The sequence below is a fragment of the Camarhynchus parvulus genome, chromosome 3, assembly GCF_901933205.1.
Source record: "Camarhynchus parvulus chromosome 3, STF_HiC, whole genome shotgun sequence".
NCBI classification, from domain to species: domain Eukaryota; kingdom Metazoa; phylum Chordata; class Aves; order Passeriformes; family Thraupidae; genus Camarhynchus; species Camarhynchus parvulus.
The window spans coordinates 20,226,333-20,241,456 of NC_044573.1; the positions used below are offsets into that span (position 1 = coordinate 20,226,333).

General features: G+C 36.3%; 1 protein-coding gene across 1 annotated transcript in view; it reads left to right on the forward strand.

The window, feature by feature from the left end:
- USH2A (usherin) overlaps nt 1-15,124 on the forward strand; it is a 373,050-nt gene that overhangs the window by 132,277 nt on the left and 225,649 nt on the right. The window contains exons 23-29 of the mRNA XM_030944868.1: nt 2,237-2,363; nt 2,737-2,838; nt 4,113-4,301; nt 4,807-4,937; nt 10,778-11,051; nt 14,033-14,236; nt 14,359-14,439. Coding sequence (XP_030800728.1) covers nt 2,237-2,363; nt 2,737-2,838; nt 4,113-4,301; nt 4,807-4,937; nt 10,778-11,051; nt 14,033-14,236; nt 14,359-14,439 — 1,108 coding nt within the window. The remainder of the gene's footprint in view (nt 1-2,236; nt 2,364-2,736; nt 2,839-4,112; nt 4,302-4,806; nt 4,938-10,777; nt 11,052-14,032; nt 14,237-14,358; nt 14,440-15,124) is intronic.

Genomic DNA, 15,124 nt, shown 5'->3' on the forward strand with positions numbered 1-15,124 from the left:
AGGTTGGCACGTGTGCTTGTGTGGTCCCAGATTGAATTGGTTAGAAATAAATGTGGTTTCTGATATAAAACTGTTAATGCTCTAGACTGTTGGCAAACACAATATGAAGAACCACTTATTCAGGCACCTGATCTTTAGAATGCAGCATCGTTTGTAACAATTTTAACGCTAACTAAGTACACTTTGATGAGACAGCATTTAATAAAATGCTCATTAATTTCATCATTAGCAAGGGTATGCTAAGAAGTAAGCCAGTTTCTTATGTCACGCCCAATTAGCATCCCATGCTAGTAATCCCATTAGTATTGTTGAATTCACTAATGGAAAAACTAATGGGCATGCTACCAGGGCACATTAATTGGGCATGACACCAGTTCTGGTTTTAATTATTAAACTACGGTAATGAAATGTGTGTGTTTGTAAAATATTAAAATGTTGAAATAGGAGAGAAGACAATAAAAAATAGTATATGAAAAAGTGCCATTAGTGTGTAAGGATATATAGCTTTGTATTCTTATTGTGGGGCAGAGGGACTGCTTCTCCAAACCTCCTCAGTACCAGGAGATTGGCTGAATGGAGCTGGAAACGAGCTGTAAATATTCACAGGAAATAATTTTTTCTTTAACTGTGTACAGATGTGCACATCACATAGATATTTTGATGCATAGGATACACAGTGACAGTCCCTGATGCTAAATGTTAAATGTGTTCTGGGTTCATAAGTCTGTGTGCCAAAATGCAATTTCTAATACATGAACATCACTTAAGACAGAATACTAAATTTTAATAAGAGGGTTTTAATATTAATCAAAATAGGTGGTTGTTTCTATCAACAGCTTTTCTCCATGTGTGTAATTCTAAGATCCTTGGACCAAAAATAATACTAGAACATCTGGAAAAAAAAATTGTTGAACTGTCTGGCTTGTTGCTGCAAAGTTATAAGCTGGGCCTCCAAATTATAAGGAACCAAATTTCTCATTTATGTACTTTTTGGAAATTGTTTTTTGAAGCCATAAAGTAACTGCAGTGGTTGAGATTGTAGCACAGTACCTATATAAAGAAACATTTTTCTATGTGTAGTTGCCTGCTGTACAAGACAATTCTCTTTTGTGAATTCAGCAGAATAATGTTGAGTTCCCAGATAGTTTAAGAATTATATAAAGTCCTAAGGCAATCTTATAGGAATTATTAACAAGTTAGATGATTATGTGGATATAAATATCAAGAAAATTCTTGAAACTTATTAATTTTATTTTTATTGCATCATTATATTAATTTATGCCATATTTTGTTTGGTTCTTTGCATTCTTGAGATTTAATTTGGTAACTGCATTTATTACACTCCTCTTACTCAGCAATTCAGAAAAGATTTCTCTGTATATGTAATAGATATCCTTAAATTCACCCCTTCATGTAGTACTTTTATTTGTTTTATTAAAATTGGCTAACAATTCTCATTAAATTTAAATACGTTTTTACAAGCATCCCTTGTACCATAAAAACAACCTCAATGACTACCTTTTGGAGTTTTTCTTATTTAGTTTGCTTTGTTTATTTGGTTTTTTTGTTGTTGTTTGAGGTTTTGTTTTGAGGGTGTTTTTGCTTTGTTTTGTTTTGCTGAATTTCTTGGTATGACCTTTTACCCCCATAAATGTATGATACTTTCTCATCTAGAGATTTTAGTGCTTTTGATACCAAGTTAACATGGAGAGAAAATGCATCTACCGTGCTACACGTGCACCCCTCTTTTGGATCCCTTCATGTGGACAGGTGCTGCAATTAACAATCCTGATATGCAGCTGCTCTCCATGGATGGCACATTGAACCATGGCCATCAAACTTCACAGCCACAGCAATCCTTGAAGTAGTTAAATAGAGACATAATAATTAAAAAAAAAGGAATAAAAATTATAAAATCTGAGTGACATGACTCTCAATAATTTGTGCCTCATCCTTGTCTTTATCAGGGGAACTACACAGGATTTTCTATTTTTAATAGACATTGAACTGGATGCTTGATCCTTCATTTATTATTTGAGGAGGTTAAATTTAGTGTTTAAATTTAGAAGGTTAAATAAGTCCTAAACATCATTTAGCAGTCCAAAGGAGGTTAAACATAGGACTGCTGTCTTTATTTTTAGATGTAATATGGTATAAATTGTCATGAAAGAGTACGATATTACTCTAAATGTTACCTTCAAAATATTCTAAATCAAATTCTTCTGTTAATAAAAAGGGATCTGCAGTAGCAGTCACTCCAACGAATGATGGTGGAAAAGTGTATAATGATAACAGTTGGCACCAAATAATTGCTACAAGAATTCAAGCTCTGGGAAACATCACAGTTGATGGGCAGTACACAGGTAATCAATTAATTTAAATAACTTTGGTATTACTAAGGGTACTTGCTTTTTTGCTATCTGTGCTTACCCATACAGAAAAAAATCCATTCAGTTTTCTGACTGTTTTGTCATTACTGGTTTGTCTGTTCATCTGAGGTATGTCTCCGCTGTGAATATTTGATAATTGAATACTAAGTCTCTTTTTGTGCTTGTGAATCTATAATTGTGTTAATCTCTTGTTGTAAAACAGCCGTAAATATTTCCTGGATATGTATTAGGAAAGTCTCAGACTATTGTGTCACATTAGCTTCTTTATAAAATACCAGTATTTTGTTATTGAGTTGAAAATCTTTTGAAAGCATTGAATATGTGAATAATGAACAGTTTTGTTCAGGTTCTTCCTTAGCAACTAGTGGCAGTACCATTATTGGAGAGAACACGGGAGTTTTTGTTGGAGGACTTCCACAGGGTTATACTATTGTAAGAAAGGATGAAGGTAAGTATGACAAATAAGTCTGTACAATTTCTAAAATTTTATCTTTTGGGATAGACTGAAATCTCTATATAGTTGATTTCATCAGCATTCAAACAGCTTATGAGGTCTGTGTACATTTTAATGGATTTTGTACACAGAACTGGTATGAGTGTGAAACTTATGGGTATGTTTTTTACATACAGTTACACAAATTCATTCCAAAATACCAATGTAAATTGTTTGTATTAGCTTAAGCACATGGTTATGCATCCCAGTTTGATGCAGGGATACAACATGCTGGCGTTTTTGGTGAGAGTTTGTATCCTTCAGAGGTGTATGAATATACCTGTATTTTACAGATATAGAATTTCTGAGGAGCTGGATCATATCTGGTGTCTCAAAGAATCAATAAGCATAAGTTTTGATACATAAAATTAGTGTATATGTCAAATGTGTAAACTGCCATCAGATGACAGAGGTGACTGTCTATGTAGGTATACAATCAGCTGTTTTCAGTGAATTCATATCCAGAATTCTGTTTTTTCATATTAATCTGGAAGTCAAATTCTTTATTAAGTTTGTGTTTCTGCCTCTGGCATGAAATCTATTTGATTTGATGTGGGCTACACTAGAGTTCAGCTTCCTCTTCTTTATTTCACTGCACTAAAACCAGAAATACATGCATCTGTTCTTCTAAAGCATTGGTTCACAAAGTAATCCAGGATGCCTTTCTCAAAAACCCCAGCTGTATATTCAAAATGGGACTGAATATAAATGCCATGTAAGAGTAGGGCACCTATAAAAACAGATTTGAATTTTTGCCCCCAGTATTAAAGAAGTGATAGCAGCTATGTGTAGTTGATTTTGGTTTTTTGTTTTAGACAAAAAGGAAGGAAAAACTTCCCTATTAAGCTTCTAAACCTATATTTCTCTGCCTCACCTATTGCTTCCTACTCAGCACATGCGTGCCTTTCTTTAGAATTGTTTTGTTTAGAGAAAGCTTTTTTGGATCTTCATAGAGTAAATTTATGTTGTTGATTTGAAAGTACTTGTATGCAAAAATCTCAAAAGATTTAATATTTTTCAGCTACACAGCAGCAGGTGCTGTCTTTAGTGATTAGACCCATTCAGAAATCTGGATTTAGCTTGGAGGCCAGCTTTGTGACCTGATTGATGGCTGGTTTTCTGTGCACTCATGGACATATATGATAGGGACGGCATGTAGAAAACATATAAATTAATTCCTATGTTTAGTTGCAGGTGTTTGACTTAAAAAAATAATTTCCTTTTTGCAGGGATGAAGAGGATAGTCCAGAAAGGATTTGTGGGCTGTCTCAGTGACATATTTTTGAAAAAAGTGCATACTCCCTATGAGAACTGGGAATCTTTGAACTGGCAGGATGCTGAAGAACAAAACAACGTCTACCATGTTTGGGAAGGATGCCCCATCGGACTCCCAAAAGGAGCACATTTTCTTGGCAGAGGTAGTTTGCTGTGCTGTTGCTCTATCCAAATTTGTTATTGAGGTAATTGAGAAGGTGGTTATGTCAAAAGTGTTGCAGTGATCTGCTTTTCAAGGCAGCTTTATCTGTATGGGATTATTTCTGTTGGTTTAAAATTGTGTCTCTTGGCTGACAGAAGGTTGCTGCATGGAAGGGGAATTACAGACAGTGCTGCGGTAACTATATGCAGATTGGATGTGTGTCTGAAAGGTGAATTTTAACTTTTGTAGGGACATAAAGATGCCTATCAACAAAAAAAGGAAAAAAAAAAGCCAGGTAAAAAATTTAGGATACTTTACTGGTTTGGTTTCTTGCAGTACACTATTGATAACTGTCCTCAAAGCTGAATGATGAAGTTGTGAACTATAATTTTGAAGCCTGAGTTCTTCATGTCAGAGTATAAAGTAGCACCTAGATTTTTACTTTTGATTTCTTGAACCAATTTACTTATTTGATTAACTTATGTATGCATTCACCTTCTTTCAAGGTTTCCTGGAGCTTCGTTCAGGTGTTTTCAGTGGTGGACTGGAATTTGAGATCTCATTCAAATTCAGAACAGATCAACTGAATGGGTTGCTTTTGTTTGTTTACAATAAAGATGGCCCAGATTATCTTGCAGTAAGTTCAAAAATACAATTAACTCTATTCAGACATGACCTGTAAGTTTTCTCCACAAAAGCAAAACCAGCATTGAAAGAAATTTCAAACCATAAGTTATTTTCAGTTCTTACTAGTTTTGAAATGCTTTGCACAGCACACTATAATGGACCCAAAATTCTTTAACAGATTCTAAGTGTTAAGTTACTGTTGTTATTTATGTCAGAAATAAGAAATATATCAATTTATGAAAAGCAGAATTATTGTCTTAACTGGATTAGAAGTGATCAGAAAAAAGAACAAAATACATGTATAAAAGCTTTCATTTAATTTCTAGGAAAGCATAAAGTTTACCTATTTTCCCAGTTCTCATACTAAAACAAAATCAATTAAATTATAAATCAAAAAGGCTGTGATGGAAATTGTCTGGTCTCCTCATAAAACTTTCTCTTTAAGGTATATGTTTATTTTTGTAATCCATATTTTTTTGTTTCTTTTGACTTGAAACAGGCAGAAATTAGTTAGTTCCAGCTTAATTCCATCTCATCTCTGTCACCATTTTCCTGACACTGTAGAGGAAGTTTCACAAATCCTGTATCAGGCAAATTTGTGAGGTAGTGCCTATGAACCTTCTTTTTGGTGTCTGTTAAATAAAACTGTTTATGCTCAGAATTATTTGTGCTTCTATCATTTCCAATATCTTGTTTAAGTTTTAAAATGTTTGGTTTAGTTTTTCAAATTCTTTTATTAGCTATATGACTATGGATTTTCATACTTTACTTTTCCAAGGATTTTGGGTATAATTAGACTGTGGTTACCACTGCTTAGTGGGTCAAATATACTTGCACCAACTAGTAGGTATTACAGAAGATGACATGGAAAAAATACATTTTTTCAGTTGTTCCAGGAAACAATAATTTATTTTTAGAGATTTTTGAAAGCATTGTTATTCTTTATGACCCAATCTGCTCTTTCTGCACTTTTATTGAATTTTATTTATTTATTTATTTCTTATTATGCAGCTGTTTTGCTAATGGCTGTCATGTCACAACCTGTTTTATTGTGTGGCATTATGTCTAATGGGCCTTCTCTTTTAAACTTCTGACCTAAACCATATAAATATATTTTCCTCCTTTTCAGGTCAATTATAACTTACTCCATATTTACTTTTTATACTACTGGCTTTGCCAGCAGATAATTTTTTCCTGGGTTTTGAGTTCTGCTAGAACTTACTGCTTCTTCTTTTTAAAGCAGCCTTAGTTAAAAAATTGTCATGACTACCTATAGCAAGTCTTGCTAATTACAGTTATTACTTTAATTTTGCCTTGAAGTAATGACCTTGAGATCATGAGCCAATAGCGTAAGATGTTACATGTATGCTACTGTCCCACCCTAAAAAAGGGTTTATGTGTGTAATTCACAGCACAGGGCCACTATTTATGTGAAGAGTATTCACAGGGTTCTTCTGGAGGTTCTGGTAGTAGGTGAGTCTTGTTCCCTCTCTCTTGCTCTGTGAAATATGAGAAAATAGATTCTGACTACAAAGGAGACTTACTAAATTAAAAGTGGAGTCAAAAGCACAAAGAAGTTAGACAAAATAATTTCCTTTCATTTTCAATTCCAGATTTTGGCAGTTTTATATTTACAGTATTTTTAGCTCTGAAAATTGGATGATTTTCTTAGCATTTGTCCTGTCAGGTGAATTTCTTTTATCCAGATTTAATCATGACCTTAACATCTCCATAACCCTAAGATGAAGAATTTTAGGGAGGATGAGTATGTGCACACTTTTCCAGGTCTCTCAGCTTTGTGTTTTGCTCATAGATAATGATGACAGAAGGCTTCTCTGTACACTTGATCTCACAAGAGGAGGTTAATAGAAAGTGAAAATGAGGGGTGTAGCTTGTTGCGCATGAGCTACGATGTCTTTGTTAGGAGCTTTGGTCAGGAGACACTTGCGCAGCAAAACAGATTATGAGCTATGCCACTTAGCCTGAGTGCCAGGTATTCCCTGACCCTTCCCTTTGCATAGGTCACAGCTCTCTTATTAGCTTTATAGTTTGGGAATGACTGCAGCTACTCACACAGCTGGACTGCTACCAAACAGCCAAAAAGTCTTTCTCCTCTTCTGCCCAAGAACAAAATGATGTCTTGGAAAGGTGCTGTGCATAAAGGTCATTTCTTCCATGACTTCCATGCCCTGAGAATTAACTCAAGCCAGTGAGGTCAACCTGATTATCTTTGGATCCAGGCATAATAATTACAAGCTAACCGTGACCAGCTATACTGGTAGGAATCACTAGCTCTCACTCTGGCATATGATTCCTCATGAATTTATTTGACAAGAAGATTTTGCGACTGCTGATAAAGTTTGCATGACTGATTTTTAATGCTGACCCCTTCACCAGCAACAAAAGCACTATCAGATTTCTATGTAATACCAGTAACTGGCTCCTGAGACATTGTCACTGATGATTTGGTTCTGCAAAGCTGCAACTAAGAAAAAAGTCTTGCAAGAACTTTTTCCAAAGAGCTGCACTTTTCAATAGCTGCATGAAGTAAAATAACAAGTGTGCAAGATGAAAGTGTGGAGCTAAGGAGGAATGTGAAATTTTGAGAACTCAAATTGGAAAATGTAGCAAATAAGTGACCGATACTCACATGAGAATGAGGGTGATATTCCTGTTGGTTTGCAGTAATTTCTCTCTATTAGGTGTCAGGAAAACATTCTCATTTCCTTTCCATTAGAGTGACTGACTGAGGAGGCTATTGAGGGGTCTGTGTTTGGGCCTCTGCTCTCTGGCTGGCAGGTCTGAACTGAACTAGATTTTGGACTGGAGTGATTGGCTGCATATCAGCAGAAGTGCCATGTACTTTTTCTTTCAAAGGACTCAAAGACTGCCTGTCCTTGATAAGTTTTTTGAAGTCCATTGCTTGTCTCTGCTGATAATTCTGAATCTCAGGAAGACTTTGCAGTTCAAACGAGCAAAAGCCATGATTATTCTTCTAGTTCTACATTGGTTGAGACTGTTTTGTATGGCAGGTTTAGCAAAGTGTCATTCAGCCTCTAATGCAGCCCCTATTGTACTTGTTTTGTTTCTCAGAGCTGTGTCTGGATATTCCTTTCCTCTTCAAAATCATGTTTATAAGCAGATTGAGTGAGGCAGGGACTGGCTCCTGCAGAGAAGTGCAATACAGAACCACAAAATCATTTAAGTTGAAAGGACGTTTTGGAGTAATTTATTCCAAATCTCTGTTAAAAGCAGGACCAACTTATGTTTGATAAGGTTCCTCCTGGCATTTTCTGTTTGAGTAGTGTACATCTCTCTACAGGTGGACAGTCCACAGCTTTCCAAATTTTACAATCTTTGACCATCCTCGTTATAGGGAAAAAAGTAAAAACACCCAAAGAAGCCTGCCCTGATCTCTTACTGTTTCTTGTTACAACTTGTCTTTTGCCTCTCATCCTTTCACAATGAGCCTCTGAGAAAAATCTTGGGCCTGTCTTCTCTGTATCCTTTCATAAGGCAGAGGAACAGTTAAGTTCTCTCCTCGCTTGTTCTTAGACTGGACAAACCTTGTCCTTTCAGCTTCAGCTCGTGTGCAAGGTACTTCAGCCACTGACCAGCTTGGTGTCCCTCCACTGGATTCACTCTGGTGTGCTGCAGTATCTTTCATTTACCAAAGTGTCCACAACTGGATACAGTGGTCCAGATGTGTTCTTACACATGATCACTGGAGGGGAAAAATCATCTCCTTGGAACCACTGCCCACCTTTTTTCTAACCTAGTGCAGTGCTAGTTTGTCCTTATTATTTTGAGGGTGCACTGGTGGCCAGTGTTCAGTTTGTGATCCACCTCACTCAGTACTGTTCTTCAAAGCTGATTTATATCTCTAAGATACCAATGGCAGCTCCCTTTGCTACCAGCTGCAGACTCACTGGGAATATACCCCATTCTACTGCCCAGGTCATTAATAACATTATTAATCAGAGTTGGTCCCTGTATCAGTCTCAGAGATATACCACAACGTGCTAGTGTGACTGTGGAATAATCTTTCTTGCTGCTCTTATCTTCCTAGTTCCAACCTTACATGCTTAGGTAGATGAAAATGAAAATTGTGTGCACAGAGAAAAGCACTAATGAAATTCTGTAACCCAAATTCTGAAAAGCAAGCATGCTTTTAAAAAGTCAAGTGAAACCTGCTTAGGTTTAGAGCTGTGATAAAAGATCTGGTTCTGTTGAGAGGTGGCTACTGAGGTACCTGGCAGAATAATACGATCTTCATGCATTTTCGGTTTCAGGTTATAATATATTTTCCAAAGACAGATTAAAAATCATAATGATTAAAAATAACGTTTTTTGAAAGTGGTCCCAGAATTCTGTGTAAAGCAAACTATTTATCTGTTGCTTTTATAAACCTGTACTTAGTACCGGTGCTCAGATCCATGCAGGACTTAGGATTTTTTTCTGTTTTCACCATGCAGAAGAGTTGAAACTGAGCAGTGGTCTCCTATCTTTAGCTGCACTCGGGCATTTAAAATGTCAGTCCAGGTCAACACAAAAAGCACAAGCATCATTCGCTGCCTGCTTTAAAACTATGCCAAGATGAGTAAATTGGAGGAGGGTTGTGCTGAGTAGTGACCCTGGGTCAAGGACCATGCCCTCTCTCTGGCTCCCAGGTCTGGCAGGTTTGCTGGCATGCTGCTGTGCTAATGCCTCTGGAATGCTTTCTTCACACCAGCACAGTGTGCTCCATATTAATTCTCACCAGTGAAGAAAAGCAGACTTGCCCAATGGGCTGCCTTTTCCAGCTGTTCCCATCAGCGTTGGTGCCATGATCAGTCCTTCACCTGTATTGTGGAGTCCTTAGCTGTAAATGTGTCTGAACTTATGGAAATAGGAAAAGTTGTGGCCCCAAAGAAACAAATAAAGGAAATCCCTCTGTTTCAGGGGCAAGAAGTCAGTGTGCAATGGGGAGTAGGACCCACATTGAGCACAGAGTTCTTTGATCAATTGGGGTGTTTGTTGTATTTCCTGTTAAGGAAATATGATCCAATTACAAACACTGTGATATTAATATTATCAGTAAACTAAATATGTCAGTTTGTCAATAATAGTGATAAGAATTTATATTAAATCTGCATTTTTTCTTTCACTTAATAAGGTTTCTGCATAGAAGCAGAAATGTCTTTTTGTGAAATATTCATATTTTTCAACCTCCAATTCATCCCCAAAGTGTTTAGTGTTCTGTATGTGCCAATTTACAATCTCAGCCTACTTGTGTTTGAGTCAGTTAGGATAAAGAGTCTTGCAGTAAAGCATTTGGAAACTTGTGCAGTGAAAAATTTAAGTAAAATGTATTTCTATTAGAGGATTGGCACATTAATCTCAAAGAGCACATACAAAACCAATTATTTTCTTACAAGATTTAGAAGAATAAGGATGAAATGTATGAATGTTAGAATCAATGTATGCTGGAAAAATTTGAAATTGAGTTCACCAGCCAATTAAAAAGACCTTAATCAGGTCTGACATTTCATTTCCTTATTATCTTGTTACATTCCTCTGAAAAATGAATCGATAGATAAAGTACTGTTTTCTTATTCTCAAAAAAACTAAACAGTCTTGTTCATTGTCTTTTCTTTTTAGATACATTAGTGCCAAAGTCAGTTGTCAAAAAAATCAAAATCTATTTTCCTACATTCTGAATTAACTGATGCACTGTATTTAGCATGTTGTATATAAACTGTATTAATCTGAAGGTAAAAAATTCATTCATTTTTTTTAAATAGCTTTCTGTCATTGTTGTGTATTTGATGTCTTCTTCAAAATATTTTTTTTCTGTTTTAAAATGTATAGATTGAGCTGAAAAGTGGAATATTAAACATATTCTTAAGGACTGGTGTTGTTTTTACCCAAGTGGATCTCTGGTTGGGACTGTCTTACTGTGATGGAAAGTGGAATGAAGTCACCGTGAGCAAGAAGGGCTCTGTGATTTCGGCCACTATGAATCAGCTGAGAGAGCAGGCGCTTGAACCCCGTGTTCAGGAGCTGAAAGTAAACTCACCTGTCTTCGTAGGAGGAATCCCACCTGAGATTCAGAGTTCTTATAGAGAATTGGGGTTAGAACAAGGTAAGATGACACCAAGAAGAACATACTTTTTCGAGAACTGGTGTCATGCACCAGGTGGACATTCTGCTGCTGATAGTCTAAATTCATGGATGTGTAACATGAATTTTTCCTCCCACCCATTGCGACTCTGCCAGTTATCCCTACCCATCCAGCTTTACTTAGACCTGATCCTTTTGTGAGGCTATAAAAATTCTTCCAGTGTTACCTGAAGCAATCTGACTGATGAGAGAGGACCTGGAGTGTAGGAAATGGTGAAGTGAGAGGCCCAACCAGAGGATCTCAGATCTTCATCTGAGAATGCCAGTTCACAGAAATTTGTTTTACTTGATCAGCTTGTGTCACTTGCAGATCTGGAATATAAAACCAGTGGGAGACAGTAAACATAGCTTAAATCACTGTAATGAATCTGGGTGCAGTCCCATGGAAAAGCAGCTGAGAGTTTCTTGGTCTTTTTTGGGCAATACTGATTCTTATCCAAAAAATGAAGCAAGTATTAACACCTGAACAAAACTGGATTTTGGCTACAATTACCATGATGTTTTCCTCATTATCAGAAGGAAGGAAGATGATCATATATTTAGCCATCACTGTGACCCTTCTATTCTGGAACAGGTCAAATTTATAGGGAAAAGAGGGAAGCATTAATTGCATTCTGATTCTAATGGCCTCCACAAAAGGATCTACTGTAGGCAGCCTAGGCAAAAAGTGTCTACTAAACTGGCTCTGTTTGGGTGTCTCTTTTCATTACTTGTGAAACTGTTAATCAGTCATGGGATGTTTTTCAGCTACTGTGGACAAATGTGTATCAGTCAGTAAGTGATTAGTAGGGAATCCACTAAGTGGCTTTGAATGCATGAGCTCACACTGAATGTGCACATTCAAGTGAGCTGTATTGGAACCTTTTAATTTCACAGCTACAGAATAGTTCAAGAATATGTTTTTAGGTGCTTTTCCAGCTCTAAGTATCACATATAATATAATCTTCCTTCAGGTTCTGTGTGCATAATATTTATGGCCTAAAAGAGCTGGCCAGTCATACCCTGTCAGTGTTGCCTTGTAGCAGATGGTGTAGCCTCGTGAGTGGATGCATTCGCAGCTCCTGCAGCAAAGAGATATGTGAACAAAGAATCTAGGGCAAGATTACATATAAAGTGAATGTCTGAAGTGCATATCAAGGCACATCAATAAATATTTATTTCCCACCAAACCTCAGCATGCCACAAAATAAGATGGTAGCCGTGAATTTATATTTAGAGTGTCTGAAGATGAATATTATCTTATGTGCTCCTACATGTAGGTTCAGGTGAGCAAGATTAGATATTATAGCTTAAAACATACTTTTGTTTAGGACTACAATGATATAATGGTAAGATGATAGAATATAGAGACCTTTCCATTTAATAAATATTTAGAAAAGGTTTTCTCAATCTATGGCTGCTTGATAGTTAATTTTTCAATAAAGGAATGTTGTTTTGCCCACAGCAAATAAGTGATAAATATTATTCTCCTCCTGCCTCATCTCTGTGTGAGTTACAACTTTAAGAAATTTTAGCTGGAGTCTGTGAGCCTTTGCATGACCCGTCACATGCCATCCTGGGAGATTCAAGAGGAAGTTACCTGGCAGGAATATTTGTGAAAATTTGTACTATCTTTACTTATTCTGCAGCTACTTGAGAATAGACAGTATTGCTTGGCTGATTTCAGTGAGGAGTCTTCAAATAGTGATAAATGCAGCTAAAAAGATACTAAAAAGGATGTATTAAATAGATTGTAGAGAATGCATCTCACTGCAAATCAAACAACTTCCTTTTATCTTATGATTAGAATGCCTGGGTGGACTGGGACTAATTCTTTCTTCTGTGACAGCCTAAGAAACTGAGCCAGTCACTGTGGACTAGGAATTGAAATTAAATTAGGATATATTCATTTTAAGGAGCAGTTTGGCCAAATACTCTGTGTTGTGGAAAGAGAAGGTGTTTTAGAGGATGATTCAAAATGGATGTCCACCTTCTTTACCCCTTTTGCATGAACTGTGTATAGACATTAGATTCTCAGTTCAGGTGGCTAAGGACAAATACTGCTCTGAACTGTCATCTTTCAATGATAAAGACAATAAAAGTACATTAGATATAAATAAGATATAAATACTTTAGCTTTCACAAAGCTAAAGAAAAGCCCTGATCTGTGAGAGGTGGATTTTTAATTCGCAGAGTTAATTCTTAAATGAATTGAAGTCTTCAGTTTGGTTACTGTTTACTCAGGTTTTGTGTTAAGAACCAACCACTACTCAGATTTGAGACCCATTTTATATATAAATTTATTAATTTTTAGTAAATATGTAAGTTTTAACAACTGCATCCTGAATTTTTTAGTTGTGTTGTAAGTGCAAGTAACTGATTTAACATTTTTGAAAATTCCATAGGAATGTCACACATGCAGAGAAATATATGGATATATAGAAATAAATATAAAATGAAGCTTCTTAAATTTTTTATCATAAACAAGTAGTTTGGGGTTATGTTTCTGGAGTATGTTTATAAACAGCATATGAGTTATGTTCCTGTTAGACAAAACTGATATCCCTCCATCCGATCTCCTGAAGTTAATTGTAATTTTAATCTAGATATTCTTTTCCATTTGAGAGAGTATGTATATTTAACAAAGTAGTAGCAAGCAGCAGAAAGCTAATTTTAAAAGTCAGAGAATCACTTTTATGGTAATAATTTCAAAGTGACAAGTAGTGAAAGAGAAAATGGAAAGGTATTTCCTTGTGGGATGGAATTGCTAACAGTGAAAATGTTGATCAGTAAGGCAGGAATTTACCAGCTTAGTGTCTTGAAAGTGGAGACAGAATGTCATGTTGGAAGTCAACATATTCACATTACAGTCTTTAATGTTGAAAATATAGAATTGAAAGGAACAGAAGTGTTTCTTAATGACTGAAGCTCTTTATGTGGTACTAATCCCTTACTGTTTGCTAGGTTTCGGTGGTTGCATGAAGGATGTTAAATTTACACGAGGTGCTGTCGTTAACTTGGCATCTGTGTCCAGCAGTGCTGTCAGAGTCAATCTGGACGGATGCCTATCAACTGACAGTGCTGTTAACTGCAGGGGAAATGACTCCATCCTTGTGTACCGAGGAAAAGAGCAGAGTGTTTATGAGAGTGCTCTACAACCATTTACAGGTAGTGCATTGGTTCCTTACATAAAATGCATAATTTTCATTCCATTCTTTACTAATGTATTACTGTGTTCAGTATTTTTTTTAATCTTTTACCTCCTCTGTCCTTCTTGATGTCCTGTGAAGAATACCTCTATAGGGTGGTTGCCTTAAATGAAGGAGGATCAGTATCTAGTGCGTGGACCCGTGCTCGAACAAGAGAATCAGGTAAATAAAATTTCAAGGTTTACTCGTTCTTATTTTTCATAAGATATTTAATGTCAGGTTGAAAGTGTTCAAGAGCTGCCTGGACACAATCCCGTGCCCTGTGCTCTAGGATGACCCTGCTTGAGTGGGGAGGTTGGACCAGATGACCCACTGTGGTCCCTTCCAATCTGACTCGTTCTGTGATTCTGTGGAGATAATCCAACCAAAACAATTCTGATTAGTGAATCTTGCATAGTGTTTCTGAGAGGGTAAAACTGCTTAATGCTTTGAACAGGTACCAGATTACAGTCATCAACTGTAAAGTGTTCAGGCAAATATTTTTTTCTCATGACTCAAGGTATTTTCCAAATATTTATTAGATTATTTAATTAAGGACACCAAAGGATTGAGCTGCGTTAACTGTGTAAGATCAACCATTTATTTGTGTTCATATGTGCACATCTAATGTCACATTACGTGAGTGGGCTGGAGTAAATAAATTTATATTTTCCTACATATAATTTAGTGCTACAAAATCAGGTGTAGAGGAAGGTGATACTGGGAGAGCAGGCACAAGCTGTGGAAAATAAGAGGCCATGTGTCTGCTAGGGAGAAGGTGGTCCTGTGAAAGTTTTTTTTTTAAATGAGCCGCACGTGGGTGTGCTACTCAGTGCTGCTGAATGAGGATTCTTTTAATGAGTAGTCC